Source organism: Anguilla anguilla, chromosome 12 (genome assembly GCF_013347855.1).
Source record: "Anguilla anguilla isolate fAngAng1 chromosome 12, fAngAng1.pri, whole genome shotgun sequence".
Lineage (NCBI taxonomy): Eukaryota > Metazoa > Chordata > Actinopteri > Anguilliformes > Anguillidae > Anguilla > Anguilla anguilla.
In genome coordinates, this window is record NC_049212.1 from 17,017,955 (window position 1) to 17,045,874 (window position 27,920).

The 27,920-nt window shown below is 43.9% G+C and overlaps 1 protein-coding gene across 2 annotated transcripts; it reads right to left on the reverse strand.

Moving 5' to 3' along the window:
- pid1 (phosphotyrosine interaction domain containing 1) lies at nt 1-27,831 on the reverse strand. 2 transcript variants are annotated; one of them, XM_035385705.1, is made up of 4 exons: nt 27,596-27,831; nt 15,004-15,059; nt 14,116-14,262; nt 1-2,366 (listed from the first exon to the last, which is right to left on the reverse strand). In XM_035385705.1, exons 3-4 carry the CDS (start codon nt 14,248-14,250, stop codon nt 1,890-1,892), a joined length of 612 nt encoding a protein of 203 aa, XP_035241596.1. In that variant the 5' UTR covers nt 14,251-14,262; nt 15,004-15,059; nt 27,596-27,831; the 3' UTR covers nt 1-1,889. The 2 variants fall into 2 exon arrangements, with proteins under 2 accessions (XP_035241596.1, XP_035241595.1); XM_035385704.1 differs by lacking the exon at nt 15,004-15,059 and having other exon boundaries at nt 27,596-27,829.
- Nucleotides 27,832-27,920: the final 89 nt, after the last annotated feature.

Genomic DNA, 27,920 nt, shown 5'->3' on the forward strand with positions numbered 1-27,920 from the left:
TCATGGTAAATAGTTTATATGTTTTTTTAATCTTTGCAAATACTGTATAGAAAACACATACCGTAACATTATGAAACACTTAAAGCAAATCCCAGACTTTTGGATACAGACGTAACACAGTAATCTACCATTTCATAAACATTCCTTCTTTAAGCTTTTACTCCCACATACAGCTAAGGCTTCAATTTGAATTTCCAGCACTACAGGATCTTTCTACATATTCACAGCTGGCGCTTAAACACTGGTTGGTTGCTTGTTGTTTATTCAAAATAGCTATAAACATTTATATTGTAATATTTGGAAACAGATACATTTGTATTTACACAAGCTTATCGAATGACTTAGAAATATATACTGACCTGTGCCCTCTATATTCAGCTTTGATCACAGGAAACGTATCAGATTGTTCCGTTGACCTATCGCCTATTCGTGACGGTCACCGGAAATGGTGATAAATTCTTGCTCTTGGACAAACCGACTCATTCCTGTCAGCCTTTCTGTTCAGAGGCAGCCCAGACAAACTGAGTATCAAAGACACAACTCGTAAACTTGATAGCAAATTAACAAGACAAACGGTCCCTTTTATATCTCTGCCCAGTCACCCTTCTTTGACAGATTCCATAAGATTCCTGCTGCTGAAATGTACAAAAACATAAATCAACAGAAGAGACAGGTACCAAAAAATTGAAGAGAGCACAAGACACAATCATACAGCATACAGAGGACAAGGCAGCCATGGGGCTTCCGTCTCTTCCGACTCCCCCACTCTCACCCCTTTAATCCTTCAGCTATTGGCCACAGAAACGAGCTCTTAATGCCCCCCTCCCCACCCCGATTGCCACAGCTTGATTTAAAAAAGAAAGCAGCATAAGAGGAATGTTGGTCCCCCTCACCGTCAGACTCCAGTAACAGTGCCCCCCCGTGTGTCTGCGCTCTCCCCTAACATCTAAACTTTCCCTTTGGGCCCAGTCCCTGTGAAGATAAGTGTAACATTCTCACAACATTCCTGCAACGCTGTAAGACTGTTACGTGTCAGCCAAGTGCAGGGAGGAGGCGTGATATTGAGGACTTCAGTCCGGAATGAGGAGACCAGCTCAGAGAGGAGGGAGGGGCCAGATGTGTGGGAGGAGTCCAGCCAAGGTCTCGTTTACATTTGGTCAATCAAAAACATCATGAAATACAGGGTCAGATATGGCACGATATATCAGCCTGGCTGGGAACAATATGAGACTAAAGTGATAAAATCCATCCAGACTGATACTTGGAACACCCAACAGTCTGTAAAACCTTATACCACACTGACAGCAGGCAGTGAGTCACATGTTTTGAGAGAAGAAACCAGGAAGTGATGCAAGGGAGGAGAGAACTGTGTGACCCACACGTACAGCAGTGTCTCCAGAGCTTCCTGTCAGCCAAATGTCTTCAATTACCAGTAAGGGGAGGAGGACAGGGTCCATGGTTGACTGGGCTAAGAGGAGCGAGAGGGGGCTCAGAGGAGGGTTGTTATTTAAAAAAGCCTTTTCCCATAGTGCCAGGGGGCTGGCAGAATTGAGCAGGAACGTAAATTGTCTTAAACAGATGTCTTAATGAGACGTATCTACAAGCACTCGACTGGCCATGAGGATGTGGGGCGGCTAGTTACCATAGAGGCCGAGAGAATGATTTCCTTCCGTCTGTTCTGTTTATACAAGGTGTTTTTTTTTGTTGTTTTTTTAGACGATTTCTACTTTTCCCCACAACCACCCCCCATATCCTTCCATCACCTGTTATCACTTCTGTGTTGGTCAGTCATTGTTTTTTCCTGTGTTGTTCAGTCGGGATTATTTTTCCGGGTCGGTCCAGAGATTTGTTTCCGGGGGTCCCCATGAGGACTTGGGCGGGGCCGGCGCTCAGCCGTCGTCGGGGGTGGAGTCTTCGGGGAACTCGTCGGAGGAGCAGCTCTTGTGGATGCGGCCGTCGCTGCGCATGCTGTGGAAGGTCTTGCGGAAGGCCTCCATCATGGAGTGGGCCAGCCTCTTGGCCTCCAGCTTGCTCTCGCACTGCACCGCGTGGCAGTCCATCTGGAACGTCAGGTCGTCGTTGATCTCGCGGTAGATCCAGGCGAAGACGTTGGGGCTGACGTGGTGGTCGGCCGTGCAGTAGGCGATGCGCGCCACCTGGTAGGTGTCCATGGCGACGGTGGCCTCCCCGCGCCCGTCCAGGTGGTGCAGCCTCACCTGAAAGGGGCGGATCTCCAGGATGGCGTTGGAGGAGACGCCGTCCTCCTGGCTGGGCGGCTGGCGCTGGCACAGCCCAGTCACTGCCGATTCGGTGCACCCCGACAGGAACTGCGACCCCGAGATCGTCACCTTGCCCAGGTACGTCACCTGCAGGGACCACAGAGATTGTTCATGCTATTTTTAAAAAATAACACCTTCACTGCAATGAGACAGTCAACATTTCAGTCCTACATTACTTCTGGCACTTCCTAATAGACAAGCAATTATTTTTTAAATTGCCTGTTGAAATAGATTGAGAATCACCATTTTTGCACTCAAAAAAAAATCCCTCTAGTATCAACAAGAGCCACCGTAAGGACATGTTAAGCACATTGCTGTATGACTACACAGAGTGACGGACAGATGACATGACTCAGTAAACCAATGAGAGGCAGAGATCCAGTGCTCCAGATTCGCTATTAGCTGAACGAATCTGAATGTGTCGACTCTCTATGCGTTCTCATGCATAGAAGAGAAGACATGAGAAGAAATCTGACGTTGGATGAAGCGGGTGCCTCTCTCCTCCTCTCGCTCCTGACAGCGTAATGGCACTCACGCCGCACGGCAGATTAATATTAATCCTCAATCCGTGACAGACGTAAAGAGAGCGGGAGAGATCATGTAGAGAGGGAGGGAGAGAGGGAGGGAGGGAGAGAGAGAGAGAGAAGCACTGGATGAATGAGAGCAAGAGAGGATGTTTGAGAGTACTAAAAACAGAGTGAGAGTGATGGGGAGAGAACTGAGATGGGGTGGGCTGCGTTTCCTGTATCCGCAGGGATCCTAACTTTTATGGAAGGATTATTTAAATTCCTTGCCGTCTGAGAGCACTGCATCCAGGTTTGGAGTGTTGGTGACTTAGCAGATTTCTCCATTTCAATACAATTTTTATTTCAGGCTCATATATGGGAATTATTCGGGATATCAAACAGACATTTGTCTTTGAACCTTTAGTTTCCTAGCTGACCGTTTTTATGAGGTTTAACTCATTTTTGCTCTAGCATAAATCTACAAATATTTAATATGAATAGATTCAAATCAATTTAGTTAGGCTGGATAACCATTTGGGATAAGCAGATGGAAATGTCATACTGTCATAATGGAAATAGCACAGCAGTCTTGGCCTGCCCTGTAAAGTATACTTTCCTTGTATCATATTTCATTTTTACATATTTATTAGCCATTAGCAACTGCTACCATCAGCCATGGACAGAGAGGTTTTCATCTCTGGGCTAGCTGCAGTCCCGTTAGCGTCTTCTGCCCAGCGTGACATAAACAGTGTAATAACATAATGGCACACGGGGAAAGCTGGCTGTTCCTGACCGTGGCCTGTGTTTACGGGGGGCGGCAGTTTAACTTTCTGGGTCAGAGTTCATTACTTCGAGCGGAGTGAGTTTGTCATTTCCATAGAAACGGAGCCCCTCTCAAAGCACGACATAACCCAGGGGGCCAGAGAGCCCCTCTGGGACCCCCCACCTTCAGACACAGGACACACACGTACAGCACATGCACAACGATTCATGAATGTAAACAGCATGTTTAGATACAAGTGTAGCATGTACATGCTAGAAAGAGGCAGTCTAGAGAGAGATGCATTCACAAAATGCATTCAGGCTCCCACAGCGACACTCTGACTTGGTCCTGCTCCTGTGACGAGGAACTCTAATGTAGGCAAACTGAGTCACAGTCAGACACTGACTTTTCTGACACAAGTGTCACAATGTGGCGCAAACAGACACAGACTAAGACGCACTGTGCCTGAGACACTGTGTGGCACAAACGATGAGACCTGGTCCCAGTCCAGACAGATGGGAGAGAGACCAAAACCTCACACTGTTCCTCATTTGTTTTGCTTCTGGAGTTCCAGTCCTGCCAGTGGCCACAAAAGTCCAAATTTGGCTACTTTTATCCCTTTCCACTTTTCTTCCTATTTTTCTCCTAAAATGTAAACTCTCGGAGCACATTTAAAACTGCTCAGTGCAAATTACCAGGGGCAACAGGCTTCTACTGGGTCCCTGCAGATGGAGGCGTGTCTACCACAAAGTTTCTGCCCGCAGAATGATGGCCAGAGACTTCACTGGCCAGCGGTTACCAAGCTGTGACTGGATTTTCCTCAGGAAACACTGCTAACCACCATGACAACAGTAAACTGAAGCATGACCCTGTAGTAATGTGAATAATGACTCATTAATGCAAGCACTGTACTGTGCAGTCAGAACTTTCGCTTGAAAGTCACATTTGAAGATCTAACCATGTTACACAGACAGTTTGAGTACAAATGACACTGATGAATATTTATAGCGACCTCTGACAGGAAGTAAGACAATGAGGCCATACAATGCCCCTTGTGCTACCAAACCACAGAACATTGTTTTTGGATGGCCAGACACATTTGTCTCATGAAAAAAAAGGAGAAAAGTCTGATGGTTTTGCCAGCCTTCGGTTGACACGGTGGCCATGAACCAAGTTCACAAAGAGATTCAGTGGTACTGTAAGTCTCATTTGAATAAATGGTTAAGAAACCACTGAGCTGTAGCCAGCCTTAGTAACCATATGGGCCTTTTGCTATGGTAGCTGGATAGGGTGGCTAGTGTGATCATCTTTTATCAGAGTATATTCTGAGAATATTCTGGCTTTCAGTCGCCATCTGCAACTGGAATCCTGCCTACATAAGACTGCAGCATATCAGACTGTGATACAGCACAATTGACAGAGCCTGATAGGTCAGGCTACCGCCCATGTGACAAGGACACACTGACCAATCACACTTTAGCTGAGCAGGGCTGAACCTGAAGTGAGCCAGCCATGGGCGGAACAAGAGCTACAGACTCCCTCTCAAACGTTACAGCTACCCTCTATGGCTCTCACTGTCTTTCTGTAGAATGGAATATCAGACGGCTGCCCTGTAAATGTATTTGTTCTGGTCACCCAGCTCATTCATCCACCTGGAAGGGGGGGGCGGGGTTATGCACGGAGGTTGCTGTGGCAACAGACAAAGACGTGACCATTTTCAGAAAATTGACTCCATCTCTCTCTGTATACATGTGGGAGACTCAGATTAGCAAATGGTGTTTATTATGCAGTTTTACAATCTGTGTTCACATTATGCAAAGGAGACAGTGAAAGTCTGTTTTTGACTTCAGCAATCTCACTGTCAGTGGACACAAATGCTTAAATACTTAAGCGAACATTAACACCCACCATGACACAATTGGTTCACTAAACCAGTGTCAACTCAGTTTTGTAGACTATATGAGATTACTCACTGTTTACTGAACATATCTGATACTACTTAACTGTCCATGGAGGGATCTTAAATTACATTAGAAATACTTAAGACAGTTGAGTGGGTATGTCTGAGATTATGCTACTGTTACTGGAGCGATATCAAAGATACTGGTGATATCTGAAATGACTCCAATTTATTGAAGAGATTACTGAGTATCCACTGCTTCCTGGATATATCCGAGATTATTCACTCTTCACTTCAAAGAAGAGGCCACAGTCTTCCATGTTGAGCAGCAGGACTATGTTTTAGTATAATGAGGAGGAAATGCCTGTAATGGCATGTGTATTCAACAGGTTATTTATTGCAGATAAACACTTTCCTTCGCATGGAACACATGACTTTGGAAGGGGACATTTACTGAGCAAGTCAAGGCATGCGCTTTGAAGTGAAGCTCTTCTAACAACTATATGAGGAGATTTATATCCTCTCAGGGAGAAGAGTCACCCCAATCTGCCCTGTGAGGCCCTCCAGTCCTGTTTTTGGAGACCTTTAGACCAGACAGTCCCTGATCAAGCCCCTGCAACAACTACTGGTCAAACAAACAAACACACACACGCATCGCATGTCCACACACACACATGCAAAAGCCCTGAGGAGAATCTACAGTAAATGCAATAACTAACAGACTACAAAGTATTGAATTCATTTTTATAAGATTAATACGTCCTTTCAGATGCACACATTGCATGCAAGCACTTAATTTGTAAAGATGAAATCACATCCCCGACCGCCAAGACCTGCAGCTAATCTACTCTGAAACAAGCAGTGGCTTATCTACAGTGAATATAGGCGCTAACCACATACAACCTCAACCTACACAATGATATAAATAGATTCCTTTGGCTTTGATTACAATAAACAAATTACTGGAAGTCTATCCAATCATTTTGCAGTGTGGGTGGTGGAGGGGTGGTAGGGAGGTGAAGAGGTAGTTAAATCGGCTGAAATCAGCCAGACCCTTCTGAGTGCGTACTGAACACTGCACCTGGAAATCTTAAGCTCCTTTGCAATCTCTCGCTGGGAATAACCTTCTTGCCACATTATGTTCATTTGGCCCCACACATCTAAGCCTAACTCCATCTTCTTTCCCATATTTCTTGCAACTTCAGTGCCTATTTTAGTTTCACTACAGACTAAAGTTATTAGGCGACCTGTGGTTTTAAAAAAATTAAGGTAGACAAGATTTCACTCAATTTAATTACCCCTTCACGTCCCCCTCCCACTCCTCCACCACTGACTTTGAAAAATATTAGGACAGATTTCCAATACATTGTTAAATTGCAATTATGGATGTTAACAGTAACAGTATGTATGTGTATGTGTATATACACACGTATACATGTATATACATATTATAATATCTAATATATCACTGTGAAACATATTTGTCATATTTTCAAAACAGTCCAAATATTTGCAATATATTGCAGTCGATCCCATTTTCATAAGGGAATGCACAGGTAAACAAATGAATAAAAACACAATGAATCATCATTTTTTAGCACAGAGGAACCTGAAAGAACACCAATAATTCACCAACAATGTGATCAAGTAGCTGGTGTGGGTGTGAGATGTGAAGCACAGAAGAATGAGATCAAGCCTCTGGCGCAGATCTTATTCCCATTCTTCCAGACTTTATCCCCAAAAGTGGCTCTGTTCTGCAGGCAGCTCATGGAGCAATACACTGTAAGAGATGAGGGAGCCAGCCTTCCCACAGAAACAGACAAATTAAATTACCAGGTACAGTCTTGTCTGAAACCATACAAACAACACAGTTTTTTGCATTTCAGCTGGGATTCGGTTTTTGAAAACAGTTTGTGGACAGACGCAGAGAAATGCAGCCGCCGGGCATACAGGCACAGTCATACAGACACACACTCACAGACACACACACACACAAAATACCGTGGGGCACACAAAAAGCAGTGGCAGTGCCACGGCCAAGTCTGCACAGTTCACAGTGCCACAGCCAAGCTTGGCACTGGGGAAACGCCTGCGTGTGATGACACAGGCAGCAGAGTATCAAGGAAAATACACTTACTGTCCTTCTCCATTCACAATTGGTGGACTGTGATAGTGCCGTCACTTTTTCATTCGATAATTGAACATATGTAATTAAAGGTTTGAGTTATCTCATTGCCTGGGCAAAATTAGGAGCCAACCGGTGCTCTGTGCTCATAAATCTTGCGTTCATGGTGGTGCTCAATATCAGAGACTGATAAACAACAAGCCAAGTTATTGTTTTGTCTGGAGACTATACTATTACAGTAGGTAGCCTAAAAATAAAGTTCATGTGTGGGTCTTGCTGTCAATGTGGCCAGTAGAGGCTATACATTTAAAATGGAGGAGCCAAGATACACTGCACCACTTGGAAATATTACAGGATCTATGCCATTGGAGGCAAAATAATAACCAAGGAGGAAGTCACCTGCAAGGTAAGCAAGTGGCAACTGCCCTATAACCCTCCAAAGACGGACACCTTTCCCCTCCTGATGGGTCAGTCCTGTTTAGTTTAAGTAAGACATGCCATTGTTGTGAATTAATTATGGACACATGCATCATAATTTTTGTGAATGGCATCACTGTCATTGTTATGATGCTCCCAGATTTTATTTTGTTCTCATTTCTTAGTTCTTAGAGTCTTAGCATAGCATGTTTAAACTATGTGCCTACAGTTTTAATGGGAAATTAAAATTGGGCCACAATGATTATGCATTTAGGCCACGTTTTATTGAAACTTTGATGGCGGGAAATTCAAACAAATTCAAATGAAATTCTCTTACTTATGGGATTTGTTCAAACTCAAATTTAGGAAACATTGACAGCCCTGAAGTGTGACAGCCTACTAACACTTGCAGTGCTGGGCTGCACAGTGGCAGCTCGTCAGGGTTTGCAGTTTTCAAAAAGGAAGTGCCTGTGATGCCAAACATGTAAAGACTAAAGCACCATTTCATTTTCCATGGCCCAGACAACATCCTGTTAACATGCCAGAGAAAGACAGAGCAAGAGAGCACATCCGTAATTATATCTGCCTGAATCCCAAAAGGAATTCCAAATTCCTAAAGGAGACCCTTGCTGAGAGGAATACCCAGAGCACCTCTCGGTAGATGAAGAGGCTCAGGATAGGGGGGCAGGAGGGGGCTTGGGAGAGGGCAGGACAGGTCCTGCAGCTGCAAGCCCAGATTGTCCCTGACCACACTGCTCCAGACTGTTTACTAAACACAGGCACAGCTGTTTTCAGAATCAGAGAGACAGAAGTGCACAGAGAGCCGTCTGTCTGTCTGGCTGAAGCGACACTCCCCCTGCTGTAGCGCACTTCTACCTCCTGTTCACAAACACACAGCCTACGGACCTCACAACCATCCGGCAGACTTTGCATTATAACATCACTCACTATTTCACTGACATTTCAGACTGGGAATCTACAGAATAGTCTCCCCCAAAGCTCAGTCCCCAAGCAGAACTGCTCTTAACTGCTACTGCCCCCTCCCTATCCAAACTGTAAATCCTACTTTCTCCTCCTCGCACGAAACCCCCTCCCCTTCATACTAAGCCCCCCTTCAAAAGCTTAAAGTCAGTTCTGCATTCCTGGGGAAGTTAACATTCTTCCCTACTCGATGCATTCTTGTCGGCCTTGAACATGGTTCCGTCTGGGGCTGTGGAAACGGTGTACAGTAGAGGCCCTGTTCACCCCAACTGGTCCCCACACCATTCGCTTCACCTCCACCTCCACAAAGGGGGCTTTCATACCCCCTTCAACCCTTTCAGAAATACCAGGATTCCCGCCACCAGGGGGTGAACTTCTCTGTGCCTGTCTGTGTTCTGCCTGCTGTCAACATCACGGGCAGATGAAAAATAATCTCACTTTCATACAATAAATATTCACAGGAGGCCAGCAGAGGTGTACGCTTTCCCTGCCAACGCATGGAGATGACTCTGTTTCATACAAAACTAAACACCTCAAAGCCTGCAGTGGCAGCGTTAGGTATTTGAGCAAACAAGTGTTATGCAGCATGCCTGCTACTGAACAAAGGTAACCGCAGTGTTGTGCAGACTCCACGGTGGCACTGCATTTGCATGTCTGTTTCTAGCTCCCCTCTTCCTGTGTCCCTTCCACACACCAGTAGCTGTTTCCATCTCCCTTTCCCTCTCCTTCTCTCTCTCTCCCTCCCTCTCACTCTGCCTCTCTTCCCCTCCCCCTTTCTCCCGCTCTCTCTCTCCCTTTTGCGCTCTCTGGCTCTCCCCCCGCCACCTCTCCCTCCAGACAGCTTTATGGTATCCACAGTGTACCAGTACAACAGTGCTTTGTTCCGCACGTCTCTCACTGCATGTAAAGCCCTGTATGACAGCACGGACAGCGCGAGAGGCAGGACCAATGAGCGGAGCTCAAACTGCGGCTAATACACCAGAACCCACGTGTTCTTCATATCAAAGAGAGGAATTTCTGGAAAACCCAGGCGGTTATGGAGATTAATATGTACGTGCAGAACCCGCAGCTAACTGGAAACGGCTGGGAGACCACATTCATCCTTGAGCGACTCTCACTCTCGCAGTTCAGCTGTACGGATCCCCCCTCAGTCACACAAAGGATCAGTAAGAATCCTGAGCCACCCAGAATCCTTGCTGAGCAGAAAAATGTATCCAGATACTGTGTTAGTATTTTTCCAAATACATCTTTAAAAACACATGTAGCTTATGCAGACCTGGTACAGACACCTAACATAATTTCAGACTTCCAACAAACTAGCCTTTTGGAACCTGTGAACAAATTTACAATGAAACATTGTGACCTCATGAATACATATGGAAATATTGAATGCTATATCAACTGTTGAAGTGCTTGGCAGCCTGAAATACCACAATAATAAAGGGGAAATTTAAGTACCTCAAGCTTTACTCCGGCTTTTGAACTGTTGTTGAACTTGAAGCAGAATTATTTGAGTGTGCATGAGGGGGTGATCAAGGAAGCACAGGGCTTATTTCACTAAAATGGGAACCATACCCTGGGCTCCAGCTCCACAAGGCAGCAACATTACTGCCTTGCCACGGGCCAACCAGGAACAAAAACAATCTTTTTGACCTGTCCAACAGAACATGCAACTTGGTCAACTCTGCTATCGAAGTGAACTGACAAACAATAAGTGCAGTTATGGGGTGCTGTAACATGGTGGATGAATCCTTAGTTCAATGTGTCAGACAGCTGGGATACTGCTGGTGATTTCCCTTTATTTAGCTTCCAAGCAAATAAAAGGAAATCACAAGCAGTATCCCAGCTGTCTGACACATTGAACTAAGGATTCATCCACCATGTTACAGCACCCCATAACTGCACTTATTGACTATTTAGCCAGCTATCATCCACCATTTCTACTTTTTAACATAACTGGGAATCTACACTCAGATTAATGCACTGGATAAGTGATGGAGGAAGTACTATATGTTTGGAAAAGCACTTCAAATTATAGAGTTTGTGTAACATCTTTTAAAGATTTCTGGAGGTACAGAAGTTACGTGAACCAACATAAGCTGGTCATAAATGTCAGAATCACGGTCGTGGATTACCACTTACAACCAATGCAGTCCTGCAGCCCAATCATCTGTTTACTCTCCCATTAGCTATTCAGTCAATAAGACTCCCAAACCGCAAGACTGTTAGACTTGTTGTAACACTATGCATATTTGAAGATGCCATAGAAAGCAATACAAGTTCAAATTCAATTAAATATTTCTATAATATTAGGCCTAATAGATATGTCATGCAATACTTGGAAGATCAGAACCATTGAGACAAGCAACTGCTGACATTGTGGATATTGAAAGTGTAATAGATAACTCCAGTGGGTAGAGGGTGAGTAATACCCTGATCCTGGATCAGTTGTTGGGGGCAAAAAGACTCAACGCGTTACAAAATTACAACGACACACAGCCTTGGCCACAAGATGCCCAGCTCTCTTCAGCATTCACCGGCGCGCGGCTGTGTCACCATGGCAACAGCGTGTACCTCAGCTTGGGTCGGGTCGTTGTGTAATCACAGGGATGCAGACCGTAGCTAGGCCAGCAGAAACACTCCCCTGCACAATCCCACACTCCTCCGCCCACCTCCAGGCCCATGTTGATTACATGCAAAACGATACGGAGGCTAGTCATTTAGGCTGCATCAAACAGAGCAATGTTCTGCACATTTCTACGAATGCTAAGAAATGCCTGACGAGTAATTATGTCTTAAGAAATGGCCACCAATGCAGAAGAGGGTGTCACAGTTACAGCAAAAACAGACAGCTGTATAATTCCCCATGTTATTCACATAGTTTCCTTTACACCCACATTACAATTCATTAAGATTCTATGCAATAGAAATTTGTGCAACAAAGGCTAGGGGGAAAAGCTCCAATTAATTATAGCCACATAACAAAATGTTACTTTCAGTTTACAGACAAAAGCTTTGAACTTGCTTTTTTCCAGCCCTGGAGCTAATGTTGTGCTAGTTGATCCAGACCAAGCTAATTCTAATCCTCGTAGCTGGTTAATGAGGGAACATTAGGAATGCGGTTCAGACCAGAGCTAAAGAGTTGCGCTGCATCTTTTCAGCTCTCAAAGTCCAGTGTCAGCTGTCCATTCACTGCGCCTGTTAGCTCTGGCATAGTGACTATGGGGAGGGGGGTGTATGGGGCACACAATTAACCATTTCACACCATCATCTGCCAGCCTAAATAAGCAGCAAAGCTTTTCTTATTTCTGCCACAGGCACAGATACCCACACAGAGGGGCAGCCGTGCACCAGAGACCTGAAACACTTTGGCTGGTCCCCGTTTCTCCTGACGGAGTCATTTGCAACCCAGCGAATCCTATTCTTCTGAACATCCGAGTCATGGAAGATGCACAAAAAATGAGAATGAAACAAATCGCAGCTCTTCTTTCCAGTGAGTATTCTTGGATAAATGGATGCAGCGGTATCCATAACAACGCAGGCAGGCTCTCTCCCAGCTCCCTTTGAGGGAGTATGTCTGGAGAGCAGGGTGGATACAGGCCATCGCACCCACCCAGAGAAGTCCTGTACGGGAGCCTTCCCCAGGGAATGACTAAATAAATAAACTGAGAAAGGCTTCACTATAATCAGGGCTGCCTACATCAAGGATTGGCTGAAAGTCTGACTGAAGGTTTACTGAATATGCCCAGCCCTGGCTCGAAATGCTTCAATACCTAATTCACATCCTCACAGCTGTTTACCACCTCTAATATGAACCTAAGCCTGGCTTAAAGAACTACGTCCGAGCCCAGCCCACCAAAGATGAATCCAACCTGCTGACGTACCATCTGAGTTGCAAAACCCAATACACACGTTATTTTATGTTTATAAATCTAGGGTAGTTGCCAGCATGTCTTCAAGCAGTCTGCCTGTCCATCTAATATTGTCAAGACGGACAAACATTTCTGATCAATAAATATGCACGTTACTGTCTGCGCATATGACGAATGCAAAAATAATTTCTCTTTAAAACCTCAGGCTTCTCCTTGCACACATAACTAACACCCCAAGCACGCACCTACCTCCTAGTAGTCTGAAAATGAAGTACATCTTAAAGTACCTCTGACCCAGATGAGATTTATGCCCCCTGCCCCCCCCAAATATTTGCCACCATTATTAACATTATCTAACCTTGGACATTGAGTATGCAATGGGGATGTGCCTGTTCAGTGCACAGCAACCTGTGGTTCTTGAAAGGCCGCAGTCCAGTTAATCATAGCTGGAATACTGAGTGAACTGACTGGGCATTGTCGCTTCCTGTGCATATATAATAACTTATTTTCACATATGATAAGTTTTTTCATTAAATAAATGAACTAATAATTGAAAAAATATATTTTGTGTTTACTCAGGTTCCCTCTGTCGAACAAAGATTTGAAACCATTCAGTGTGACAAATTTTCAATAACACAGGAAATCAAGAAGGCGGCACATACTTTTTCACGGCACTGTACATGACTGTGATATTTGTGATTATTAGCAGAAGACTAGCAGGAAGCCCCTGTCGAAATGAGTCTCCCCCTTTGTGTTATTGTGACATGAAGTAAACCCACATGTGCCGCCCCCCCCCGCCCCCCCCCCAATATGCACACACATACCCACAAACACACCCACACACAAACCCACACGCACACCCACAATACCATGCATTCTCTCCGGTGTTACAGTGTTTACCGCACTGGTACTGTCTGGCTTCCCGGAAATTATGCAACAATAACACAGCATATTTACCTGACTATTTTAACTCCACAACAGAGTTTATTTTTCTTATGACTGAGACAGAGCCACAGAGTAAACTGAATCAGCTGAGACCCACATAAAAATGCATGCACACGAATGGAAAAACATGCCAGTTCGTATAAACACACGGGAATACATACCGCTACGTAAACACATATAGCAATACGTGTCAGGGCACAGTTTTCTCAGTAAACAGTCTTTTGAACTGTGCAACACGCAGGTCGTGGCAAATACTTTACTTCATATCAGGAGGCCACCATAAGGGCAGAGGGCCTTAGGCCTGGTGCCGGAGGTACAGCAGCGTACCTTGTAGCCCGTGTGGGCCTTGTTCTTCACCAGCGGCGTGGTGGAGCAGAGCTCGATGGCCTCCGGCTCATGGAATATCACCGTCGGCAGGGGCTCCTTCTTCAAGGTCAGAACGGTGAGTTTGGTCTTCAGCATCGTTTGGAAGTGCTGGAACAGAGAGAAGCAAAAGCACCAGGGTGACCCAAAGGCAACATGGCGGCGGGACAACTCTTGAGCCCATGCCACCCCCTCACACCCCTCTGCACTACAGCCCCCCCAGCCAGGACACCCAGAAACCACACAGATGACTGTGACTAGCATGGTCTCCCCCAGCCTCTAACCCAGTGCAGAACGCTCCATTACCTTCCTCACACAGAGGGTGTTTGTACACAGAGTGAAAAATGTCAATAGAAATAACAGATGCAACCTTGTACTCAAGTGGGAATCTGAGAAAATGATATTACTGAGTCCCAGGCAGAAAAAAAAAACAGATCCAAAAGCAATACCCTTGGCTGCGGGTTTTAAACTTTTTTTTTTGTGTGGCAACTATCCACTGCTTAGGGATTTTATCCAATAAAGAAGGAAGTGGGCGGATCCAACTGCCCACGTCCAACCAAATAGCTAACGAACCATAACTAGCTGACTCACACAGTGTGCAGAGATGCTTCCCACACATTCTGGCACCAGTTCTATCGGTACTCAGTAGTGGTATGCAAATATTATACAATGTGTTCTTTTTGAAAACAGAAAATCGATTTAGCATATTACATACTAAAAATGACACGTGTATAAATGAGTCAGCAGCTTACCAGAAATTTACACAACAGCAATGGATTCTGGTCTATAGGGGAAAGATTCAGCATAGTACATGCTAAAAAAGACACATGTATAAATGAGTCAGCAGCTTACCAGAAATTCACAGAACAGCAATGGATTCTGGTCTATAGGGGAAAGAAGAATGTGGTCTGTGGAAACACAACGCCAAAACTTGGGATTCGAAATCTGTCAGCAGTGAACAAAATTAACTGCGCTATAAACCAATGTGAAGTAAACGGATGAAATAAAAATAGCAAAAAGGAACTCTCCAGTGCTGTGAAGCTGAGTGGTGGGGAGGAAGAGAGTGGTTTGGAGAAATGGTTCTTATATCCGAGTGCTAAACTTCACGGTCACCGTTTATAAAGTACACAAATTAATATTTCAAGCCAAAGCAAAAAGCCTCAGGGCAGACAAGCAGTGCACTGTATGACCAATCATTCCAACTTGAGCATGTTAGAAGGTTCACAATATAACGGACAGTACCTTCACACTAAACACGTGTCTGCATTAAGATTGGCACTCACGGCTGCGCACTTCCCAAGAAACACATCACAACTCAAGAAAAGGGAAAAGCGATTCAGACACGCATTCATGCCCAAGCAAGGACGTGTGAGACGCCGAGCTCCTCCAGCTGGAGTTCCATCCCCCGAGCGACCTCACTGCGCTACCTGGCTGCAGCTGGACTCCATCTGAAGTAGGACATGCTGCCTTAAGGCAGGCACGTCATTGGCCAGCCCTGAAATCTAACCTGCTCACATCTGAGGCACGATGAGGCAGTGCAGAGGGGTTTTCTATACCGAAGGCTACCTCCATGCACAATTGTACATTAGTAATGCATGCCACAATGTTGGCCTTGCAAACACCAAGAAAGTGGATCTCACAATGCACCCAGAGGAAGTGCTGAGTGAGGTGTACTGTGTCAGCAGTCTCAGTTTCGAAGAACATGAATGCTTGTGCTCGTCTCCGGAAACTGACTGACTATGGGACACTTATGAGTAATGAGACAGGCCTATATTTAACTTAATAGCTAAAAATAAGGAATTAGATGTTCAAAAAACTAAATCAATGTTTAGTTTACTTCTACACATTTTAAACATTATAAATAATATTATAATGTTTCATAACATCCCTCAAAATCAAAGAAGCTAACAACCTCCTGTTTCAAGGAAAAATCAGGGGCTGGTTCTAGTACTCCCTAATGAAGCAGATCATACAGTACATGTGCTCAAAAAGTATAAATACAGCACATATAGTACTGTTTACCTTGTATACTCAATGAAAAAGCTTTTTAATGTGATTTCTACATTACATAGGAGGCATGTTTATTATCACGGTTTATTATGCAGGCCTATATTAGAGCAGAATACAGTAATTATGTTTATTGATGTTTTGTCAGTTTTTCAGACAGATTGTCTTTATATTGAGCTGGAGGCAGACGGTACACACGCAGGGTGGCAGGCTGTAGTCACTCTGGTGAAATCTCCGTCCGTTCAGCGTGTTCTGTGAGAGACAGAGAGGCTTTTTGGGGAATCTGCGGCCCATCCGGGGAGCAGACGCAGCCCCCCGCGCCCCCAGCTCGGGCCGGAGCGGCTCTCAGACCCGCGTCCTGTTTTGACTGAGTCTCACACGCAGAGCGAGTCCAGCTGCGCGGCACATTTCCCCCGCAGAACGCCTCGCGCCGCGTCACCGCCGCCGCCGCCGCCGCCGATGTGACACGCCCGGACGCACGGACTCCGCGTGACGGACCAGCACAGGACGCGCACCTTTAAGAAGGGCGCCCCGGGGCGCGGTCCGCGCTCAGAGACCTCCCCGCCCCGCAGTGCGGTCCGCGGGTCCTCAGCGTGAGGCGAGGCGAGGATCCTCAGAGCGGAGGAGCCTGGGTAATAAAACCCCAGACACATGTGCGCAAACGCTCCGTGACCCGGGCTTCCTGACGGAGGTCCACATTCCTGCGGTCGGCAGGAGGAGGGCGCCCGCCAGGGGAGGCGCAGGAATTCTATTCATAATATTTTTTCAGTCATATATTTTTTTTTTTTATTCCTCAGACAAAATCTTTTTTTTTTTTATATCAAGTTACTTATGTTATTGATTCTATTTATACCTTATCCTTTGTAGAGAGGAGTGGCTTTTCCTGAGGCGGGGGGGGGGGGGGGGGGGGACGCTATGGCTAACGCCCCAGCACCGAAACTGCAGACGGGAGCTGCTCAGCCTACACTCCCCGCCCGGCCTGAGTCGAGCACACAAGGGAGAGACACCTTCCCAGACAGGGACAGTCCCTCAGGGGGGGGACACACGATTCCCCAAACAAGAGAGAGACTAGTCTCCTGACAGGAGTAGAGGCACATCTTGAGCGGAGACAATTCCCCGCTGAGGAAGGTTACTCACACAAAGGCACACTCACTTCTCCTTCCACTTCCCCTCCTGACCATTAAGAGACAGACTGCCCCATGCCAGTTTAAACTGGAATCAGCACAGCCTCAAATCCTTCAGTGTCACCATCATCACCCCCTGTAAATTGTCAGAGGGGTGTCTTTGTGTATGTCGGCGTGTGAGTGGATGTTTAAGTTGTACTGTGAATGTACTGTATGGTTCATATGCATGTATGAGTGTAGTTTATGAATGTATGCGTGTATGTGTGGAGTTTGTGAATGTGTGTGCGCACATGTGTGTATGTGTGAAGTTTGTGAAGGTATGTGTGCATGTGTGTGTGTGTGTGTGTGTGTGTCGCTGTCTCTGGCTCCAGCAGTGATGCGTCTAACAGCTCACAGATGTTAGCTCTCAGAAACAGTGGAGGGGCAGGGGGTAAGCGCATTCCTGTAGGGACTGCGCTGTTTTATACACGACCCTTCAGCTCATCAAAAGCTGGTCCCAGGCAAACACACACACACACGCAATCGTGCACCCACACACATGTACATGCACAAACAGGCATACATGCTCACACACACACACACACACACACACACACACACACACACACACACACACACACACACACACACACACACACACACACACACACACACACACACACACACACACACACACACACACACACACACACACAAGCACTCTCATACACACACACACACACACACACACACAACAACATGCACAAACAGACACACACACAAACACACAGGCACACACACACACATTCGTTCACTCGCTCACTCACTCACTCACACACACACACACACACACACACACACACACACAACAACATGCACAAACAGACACACACACAAACACACAGGCACACACACACACATTCGTTCACTCGCTCACTCACTCACTCACACACACACACACACACACACACACACACACACACAAACAGACACACACACAAACACACAGGCACACACACGCACATTCGTTCACTCGCTCACTCACTCTCACACACACACACACACACACACTCACACAGAAGGTCAGCGTGACATGCTGCGGAGATGAAGGGCAGAGTAAAGCAGACTAACAGATGTCAAGAATATCAAGAGGTCCTCAGAGTGGCCGGGGAAAGCAGTACTGGCACCAACTGCTCTCAGATCAGCCAATCATTGCTCAGACAGAAGGAAAACCTATAAGACCAGTGGCCTTCAGTTCACTTTGACAAAAACATTTTTTACTACCCCTACAGCCTGAAAAGTAATAAACCCACACCTATTGTGCTGTGCCCATGGCCAACAGACTGGGCTGCCAGCACTGTGAACCTAACATGCTCAATCTAATAGCTTATCTGAGAGTATCCCTTGTTCATGGGGCTATTCACAAGCATTAATGAAGGCTAAGACCACCCGTGGGAGGTTGAGGGCTCTGATTGGTGGAGGATACTGTAGGAAGAGAGCAGCACTTCCACCAAACCTCAGAGCAAGGGTTGCACCTCAAGTGATTCACCATTAACCATCTCACATTCACCCTGTCACGCACCAAACAGGCATGTTCACCATCTGAGACACAAGCAGACAAGGACTGGTGCTGGCGGTCCTGGGGGAGCTAAGCGCAGAGGAACTGGGGGGTGGGGAGGGGACCATGCGGACAACGATGGAGTGTCAAAGACGAAGCACAGCTGGTCGGACAAACGCGTAAATTAGACCAACTCCAGAGCTCTCGAGGTCAAACAAATAACAGGCTGAAGAGACACTGTTTTATGTTCACACAGACACAAACCAAACATCCCCTCTTAAATCACCCCATCACAAACCTCCCCCTTTCATCCAGACCCCGTTCTTTTAGACACCTCCCTCCCCGCTTCCGCACTCTACCACAAGGGGTCTCACTGCAGCGCAGACGTCTCCTCATTCTCCTGAGAACAGTCACAACAATTTCAGTTTGTTTTTCTACAAAAAAAAAATCTACATTCTACTTATCTACATTCATTACCAGCAAAGGCAGCAAGTGTTTATAGATAAACAAAAAAAAAGGTGCCTGTTTGAAATAGTCACCATTCGTGTAATAGAGGTGCATATTACTTACCATTACAAAAACGCAAATGCAATAAAAAAGAAAGTGTGTACTTTCAATGTCTTTTTGTTCTACACTGTAGAATCACCTTATCGCTAAAGCTGATACACAGGCTGTCCTGTGTACTGTACCTTTAAGGTTTGTCACAGCAAGATGAACAGCTCCTTTACTCTGCCACTGGATTGGATTGGTCAGTTATTCTCACTGCCTGGCACCGTTTGCTCCATCACTACCTTTCAATGATCTCCACTCTTCCCATCGCCACATCTCTCTTCAGCTCATTCCATTTCTGTGATTCAACACTGCGGAACAGTAAACAAGCTCAGTCTAATGGCCTGAAGCAATCCCTTCCTCTCAGTCTATGCCAAAAAGGACCCAAACTATTCTATTCCAGACACAGAGCAAGGAAACTTTCATGTAAAATTACAATAGCATATCAGAAATTAGTGTTGCGATTATGTATCAAATTATTATATAGCCAAGAATTCAAGCTGATTCTAGTGGTCTGAAATTCATTTCGGTTCAACAACTTTTGTTGACAATTTCTTGAACATGCCACCACAGAGCTCGGACCCAAACGCAACAATTGATGTGAACTAGTTGTGACGTTAAGGCCAATATGCACTCCCAACCAATCTTACATTTTTTCAGTTTGCTTGGATGTGAATGGATTATGTGAACGGAGCCCAATCCAATACCGCCATCTTGTTTCCGGGTATTTTGCACAAAATTTGTCAGATAGGAACATGAAAATGCAGTCATGATTCATTATTCCAATGGAGCTCTATGAATAGAGTTCAGTTTCACACCTTGTGTACAATCCCACATACAGCAGTGGGATTAGGATTTCACACAGCCCCAAACAGTCTGACAGGATTGATTGTCTCTTCTACTGTGCTTACATATGTGCCATGGCATGCACTATGATGGAGTTATGCTTTCATCATAATCCGAGTGTAAATTTTGCTGGCGGCTTCCTGTTTTCTTCCAGTATTTTATTTTTTCAAATTTAAATTCCATTCCTGTTGCTCATTATATAACAAGGCACAAAGTGTGAAGTGTCAAATAAAAATTACAGCCGTTTTACAGCTTTTCCCTTATGCAAAATAAAAAGGAAATACCAGTGCTTTTGGTATGCCTCTGGTGTGACTGGATGTTGATGTGGAAGAGTAGCCTTTTGCCAACATTCGTAGTTTGTCATTTGCTTTGTCATTCTCTTGCCGCCCAATATGAGCCATTTTATAATTAATACTGCTCAACTCTGTGAAAAGAACCATTTTTGTAGATGTGGGAGACACTGCAAGTCAAGGCCAGTCAGAGAAACTCTTGAGCAAAGTCATAAGAAACATCAAGTTAATTACTAGTATACGCATAGCCCATATAAGCTTGTTATTTATAATTACAGTCTACAGTGCATCCAGCACCGTGTAAAACTAGGTCTCTGATTCCATGAAATAGTGGATTTTTACTAGTAGATAAACATTGGTTTGAGGAGACTCATGTGTACATGTTCTAACATTATGACAACATATTATAGCCTAAACCATAGACGTGCCTTTCACATTGGTATTTCTGTTCTGCATTCCAGAGCCAAAATGGCTCAGCCAGAGCTTTCAAAAACTATTTGAATGAATGAATTTTGACGAATAATTACTCAATGAAAGTAAAATGGTGTTGTATCGAACACCGCGGGACTGATAGTGTTAAAAACCCTGTGCAATTAAGCTACACAACAGAGCACAACCAATTCATAAAACTGCAACCAAGTTTGCACTTTCATGGAAGAACTAAATGAAGTTTTCAACATATGAACGAAATACACAACAAATTTTATTAGTATGACAACATTCCTTCAACTATCTGTTTACTTTATCATTATGCTGAGAGTCTAGAGAGCTACTGTACTGAGTTTGTATAGCTTTACTTGAGATTAACTAGTAAAAATGATAAATTAAAAAATTAAAAAAAATAAATAATAACTACGAGAAGTTCCGATACTTATGATTTGGCTATTCTTGCGCAAGGGATTTGCTTCATTTCACAAGTTTATTTGCACATTGCACATCCCTAATTACAATATTTATTTTTTTGTGTCTTCTCATGTGTAACTATTAAAATGATTACGTTGATTGCACAGGGTCTTTAATGTATTCATTTAAAGGGAAAAAAAATACATCCAAGTATATTATTTTAAAAAAATAAACAATTAAACCTTCAATCAACACGTTCTCTCTGAGACTAAAGGGATGAGGAGTCTCGGTCAAATGCCCTCCCTTCTCTGCTATCTGACGTCCGGCCATATGAAGCGGTCTGCTTGGGGACAAAGACCCATGACACGGCACCATCAGAGGTTCAGTTGGGAGGGAGCAGGTTGGGACTCCATTTGCTGTCCTCTCTCCTTCTAAACCATGCCCCTTTGCCTCCACAGTGTGCTCATCAGAGAAAATGGAGAAGAGCATAAAGAACAGAAAAACAGAAGGAAATGCAGATGAAGGATGGGAGTGCAGCTGCAATCCATGTAAATACAGAACAAAACAGGAACAGAAACCAGTTCTGTGATCTGGGAACCGGGGGGGGGGGGGGGGGGCATTTCTACTTCCCTCTCCCACAGATTACTCTTGATCAAAACAGTTCTGTTTATTTCCACTTCTTATTTCCACTTAAATTAATAATTATTTCGCAACACACAACTGAGTGCGAAGCATCAATTCCAGACTCCAGGATTCCAGGAAAATGACTGCATTTTAGCATTTGACTCTGGTGTGGATAAGGGTTGGTGAGAAAGGCCAGCATTTAGACAAATGCTGGCCGTTGTTTTTGGTGTGCTGCCCGCCAAGTTCTCTTATATCTAGCCTGATATTATAATCTTCTAAATTAAAATATAAAAATCACAATTTGCTCACAAAATAGAGGGGAAACGCAAATCTCTCAGTACAGATCAATAGGGGAAGCTAACATGAAAAACATCACAAAAAGTGATTTTTAAAACACTAAATGTGCAACAGTTGCATTTTTCAGTGATTATTAATAAAAATTAACTGCCCATTTTAGTTGCATTTTAGTTTAAGACAATATATCACTACGATTCCTATTATATATATATATATTGTAACTGTAAAGTACTTATGGTTTGGAATGCAGTGCAATCAACAAGAACACCGTGTCATGTCACCTGACATCATCATGTGCCCAGTCAGCCAATCACCTAACTAGAAAGTCCAGTCAGCAAGCTACCATGATGGCATGGACAGCTAACAAGCTAACTAGTCAGCCCAGACAGGTCAGTGACACATGTCCCTTACAAAGAACCCAAACACAACATTCTTCTATCCACTTCACTAGATTTTGATGTTGTAACAGTCATTAACTGAATATTACTCTGGATGTGCCTGAATTGGACATGTCCAATTAATTTACAGTGTGTGAAGCCAAGAAAAGGCAGGTTTGTTCCACAAACGTTGAGCAGAAAAGGCTCAAGTCATAATAGGGAACAAAAATGTTGAGCAGGAAGGGTTCAGGTCTGTGACTAAGGGCCGGTAACTATACTTGCATAAAAGGGTGGGCTATTTTGGCCTAAAATAAGATTTTGATTAATTCAAACTTAAGGACGATTCACAGTTTTATCTCAATTTTTAATGTTTTTCTCCAAACAAACTAAGACAAAGACGTAATTCAAATAAACATTTTCTTTATTAGGACTAGAATAAAATAGTGAGTGTTCTGTAGGAACTTGGATCCTTCTTGTCATATGGGATGACACTGTAAAATGACGTAGCTAACGTCTTATGCGTTTGGGGAGTGGGACGGCAGCCATCCACAGTGTCACAGATTGCTCCCGTTCCACTGCGCGTTTCTGTCACAGGTGCAGGAATAAATCTGTCCAGCTGCCACTATCAGCTGCAATGGACTTTCTACAAACTTTACACAGGACACCGGTTTTCTCACGTCAGACCTCGCAAAACCAAACCACGTCCATATCACTGAAATTACATTACTGCCTTTTCTTTTTTAGAAATCTCATACTCCCGAGGAGCGTTGCTGGTTGCCAAGTGGCAGCTGGACAGATCTTGATAGCATGCCAGACTGACTGGCAATACATTTCATGGGCGTGGTATCCAAGAACATGATGCGTGATTGGTGGATAGGCAATGTTTGTCTGACAGAGAGCGATCAGCTGCCACATTTGCACACATATTAGGCGAACATAAAACCTTGATTCCACAATTCAGACATTTTCTATGCCGTGCTAAAACATAAATTTGAATTAACCGATTTAAATCAATTTATCACGCAGCCCTATTACATAGACATCTTGTTTAATCAATATTTGAGGTCATTTACCGAACAACAGCTTGAACCTCTGTTCAGGCATTTTACTGGTCAAAATTGATTTTATAATTTTCATGCATGAAAAAGCTAGATCTATAGCTGGATGAGCCAGTCCTTTAGCACTGGTGGTACTTCAGCCTCAGTTATTTAAGTCTCACTAACACTGGAAAAAAAAAAAACTAAATTAGTGGCAGATCACTGACGTTTTATGGATGCTAAAATGGATGGCACTATTACATATCAATGCGTTGCTGTTCTGCTACAGAGACAAAAGCGTACTGGTGCCTACAAGTAAAATAAAGATAGCATATGATAGACTAGTCTCTATATAGGGGCATTTGGAGTGGTACAGCTGTCCACTGATAGTACACCCATTCCTCATGGCTTCAACTGGAACCAGCTTTCTGCTTGGTGACAGGAGCCCAAAGTGTTGTGCAAATTAGAACAATCCTAACAGTCTCTCAATGCATGTTTAAAGGACCAGGTTTGATCTGCAGATGCAAGGCCCAGTTGGAGTGATCAGATTTGCCTCAATTTCAAAAACAAAGGCCCTCTGCCACCAGTGGCACCAGTGCATAAATTTTAAAGGAAACTGGACTGAAATTGTCCAGTGAGCAAAAGCCAGGTTTTCCCCTGAACGCCAAGACGGTATATATAGTGAGGCATTGTCTTCACTTCTCTTTACCACAGCAGGCATCTTCTAGCTTCCTTCAAGATTTCTTTTGGGTCTGTCAGCACTTTTAATGTTCTTGTAGATGGTACATACAAGAGCCCATGGTGTGGCCAAAATTAGAAAGACAAGGGATGAGAATGTGAAGTGAGTGATTCACAAGGAAGTGCAATCACAGTTGAGAGTGTGGCAACATTAAAAGTGCTGACAAACCCAAAAGCACTTTTTTGAAGTGAAGGAAACTAGAAAATTCCTGCTGTGGTAAAGAGAAGAAGACAATGCTACGTGCCACAAGTGCGATTTACTCGTGCTCAACACAATTCTGCATCACCGTAAAACATTAAACAAATAACGGCTTTCAGCAGTGTATGCGCAACTGATAGAATTTAATACCAGCAACATCTGTACAAACACTGCCACAAAAGAGCAAGATCGGTGAAACCAAGAGTCATGTGACCCAGCCGGGGGGTTAAACAAGCAGAGCCATTCTAAAGAAAGTGAGTTTGTCAAAGTGGAGCACTAGGAAGAAAAAAAAAAAAACTAAATTCTTCATAGGGCCGTATCTTAACTGTCCTTACTGGGCATAACAGCCAGGCGAGAGGCCAAACCTTCAATCTTTACAGTAAATAGACCGAATACTACTCTGGTCAGAGAATGGGTGGGCCTTCGATATGGAGAATTTAAACATTCTGATTTACAATTCAGTCGACAGACACAAAAGGCAACACAGGTTTATTTGTCACAAACTTATTTTAAAACCCCTAGTTAACAGCATATAACATAGACAGATCAAGGCATTGCAGTCGACATTGTAACAAGCCTAATGAAGTGCACCAAAGTAAATTTCCACTGTCAAACATGGGAACTGAGTAGTGAATAGTCCACAGTGAGACAGAAAATGGGCAAAGGTGTGAAAGCAATGGATCATAAAAGTATTCTCTCAGGTTAACATTCAACAACAGGTTGTTTCCTGTGGCCTGCTAGTGGGAAAACAACCACGCGGGAAATAGAAGGAAAAAAACTGTCACACTGATTGCAATTATGGAGGGAACACTGCTAACACCTTGAAAGCATCCCTACTAGCTAATCATATTGACAACTCGGTTTTACAGATCAGTGGATTTTCTCTCGTGCATTACCCTCAAAATGGTCTAAAAGTCCAGCATGAAACCATGATGCTGCTGGCCTCACTGATGTGCTCTTCTCAGAAGTGATTTTGAGACATTTTGAGTTAATGACAAAGTGCCTCATGGTTACAACACTACTTCCTAAGCTGGAATACGAAACAGCAGCTTCCTGGCTGCAAGTAAGGGTCCTAATCACCCTCCCTAACTTAACATACAGTACCCAGTGGACAGACAGGTAACCTGGCTGAGAGCAATGAGACAGCATGGAAAGGCCACAAGCCTCACAATCATGTGATTAATGACATTCCCTTAAAACCCTACTCTATGGCAACAGCTTTCTCACCAGGCATGAAAGAACCCATCTGACAGCCATTTATTCATGGATCCATGCCAGAACATTGAATTCCACTAGAATAGCATCCAGTCAATACTATAACTTCTACAGTATCAGGTCTGTACTACAACATTTCAGTCAGTAAAATGACATACAAGGTCCAGTCAATACATTAACACGAGCCTTCAGTATTATACGAAGAGTTCATTTCAAACATGATATGTCCGTGATTGATTTTGGCTTGTAAATCACAATGAACAGCTCTTCTTCAATCCAAGAAAAAAAATAGGATCCTGTAAATAAACCTACAAGAAAGAGTATGATCAAATTTGGCAGAACCTGAATTAGTGGTAGTACTGATACTTAAATAGCTGTGACAGTGATGTCATTTCCTAAGGGCAGTGCAGAACCCATAATTGTTTGTTTTTTACAAACTTTGCTTTAGGTTGAAAATGTATGCGTATGGAGGTCAGAAATGACAGTTTGCTGTTCCTCAGGACTTGAGGGTTGATGTATAAGCAGATGTCTGCGGTCTGCCTGTGTCTGAGGCCAGCAAGTACACAGCTCTGATTGAGAAAAACGAGAGAAGAACGAGAGTTGCACACATTTTTTCAAATATTTGTTCCACATAATTATTTGAATTGATATTTACTTAGGATGTATAGTCTCTTTTTTCAATCAACTGATTTTAGTCGTATTTGTGTCCACAAAAAAAAGGACTTAGTTGACTATTTCAATGTGCTTATAGGCCTACTCGGCTTTTTTCCAATGTCTTTCATACTGTTGTTAATTGCCATAGTATCGTGGATGTGGTATGTGACGCTGGCATTTAAAATTAACATTGCCATATTTTACAGTTTAAGACTGGAAATACGAAGATAGTATCACATAAAAATACTCTTCTAAAGTTTACTACACGATTCAATCTCCCCTTGGCCTCGCCAGGCGCTAGAGAGATTGTGCAAGTTCATTTGGCAGGCCGTGTCGCGCCATCTGGAGAACATTACGGGGGAAAAGACGTGCAGCCAGCTAACCCCGCGCCCCGGGAGAGCAAAATACGTGTCATTAACTACTTTTTTTCCCTGTTACTAACAGGTCAAACCTCATATTAATTACTGATCTTTGAGTGATTAATAAAATCACATTTAGCTATGGAATATGAGAATAAAAATGGTGGGATAAGACCGGGCGTCTACGAAAGTATGCAGTATACTTTAAAGACAAAACAGCTTGTACACATATGTGGCAGTAAGTTTTATTTATTTATTTGTTTATTTATTATTTATTTATAGTAAATACACACAAGAAAAAACAGGCCCCTATGTCAAGTTCACCGCACATCAGGCGCACTTCTCAATACTATTTCATTAACAAAATTCAGTTGGTGCACCAGTACATTACCATCTATGCTTGCATAACGTGCAATGTGTGTACCATATGAAGCGCTTGGTAGGGATGATGGACAACGCTAGCAGATAGGATTTTTGAAAATGATCACCATCACCACGACCATAATGTGCGTGGCGTGCATGCACCCCATTAGAAACCCGAATATTTTGCTACAATAGCCAGTGTCGACAATAGCATTGCTATCCTATGTTTAGACAAAACCTCTGCAAAATGTATCGGCAGTACATATGTATTTAACTAGTACACAAACGTATCCACACAGAAAACCATGTTAAAATCCATCATGGAATTCTACAATAATTCGATTTCGGAAAAGACATACGCGAAACAGAACATCGCCACTCTTACCTGCAAACGCTCTGTCGCAGGCTGCCACATATTACTACAATCGCTTGTTTCTGGCTATTTTACAGCTGGATCTTCGCTGATGTGTAGTCCAGCTCACATCTGCTTGCTCACAACACTAGCCTTCTCTTCGCTGCAATCTGGAGCAATTTGAAGAAAACAGACAGTGAATTCCAATGGTGCGCGAGGACGGAGCTCCGCCTGCGAAAACATGAACCCCCCTCCTTCAATCAGTTTTTAGAGCGCACCAGTAGAGGGCAGTAAGGAGTAAACACACAATCCATATGATTCTTTTAACCAAACAAAACTCAAGCGTTGGATCAAGTAC

Excerpts from the sequence above, each read along its gene's own strand:
- pid1 (XM_035385704.1), bottom strand. The coding sequence starts at position 27,625 with ATGTGGCAGCCTGCGACAGAGCGTTTGCAG. Across the intron at positions 14,263-27,595 it reads CTGCGACAGAGCGTTTGCAG|CACTTCCAAACGATGCTGAA; the intron begins GTAAGAGTGGCG and ends TCTCTGTTCCAG. Across the intron at positions 2,367-14,115 it reads AGGCCCACACGGGCTACAAG|GTGACGTACCTGGGCAAGGT; the intron begins GTACGCTGCTGT and ends TGGTCCCTGCAG.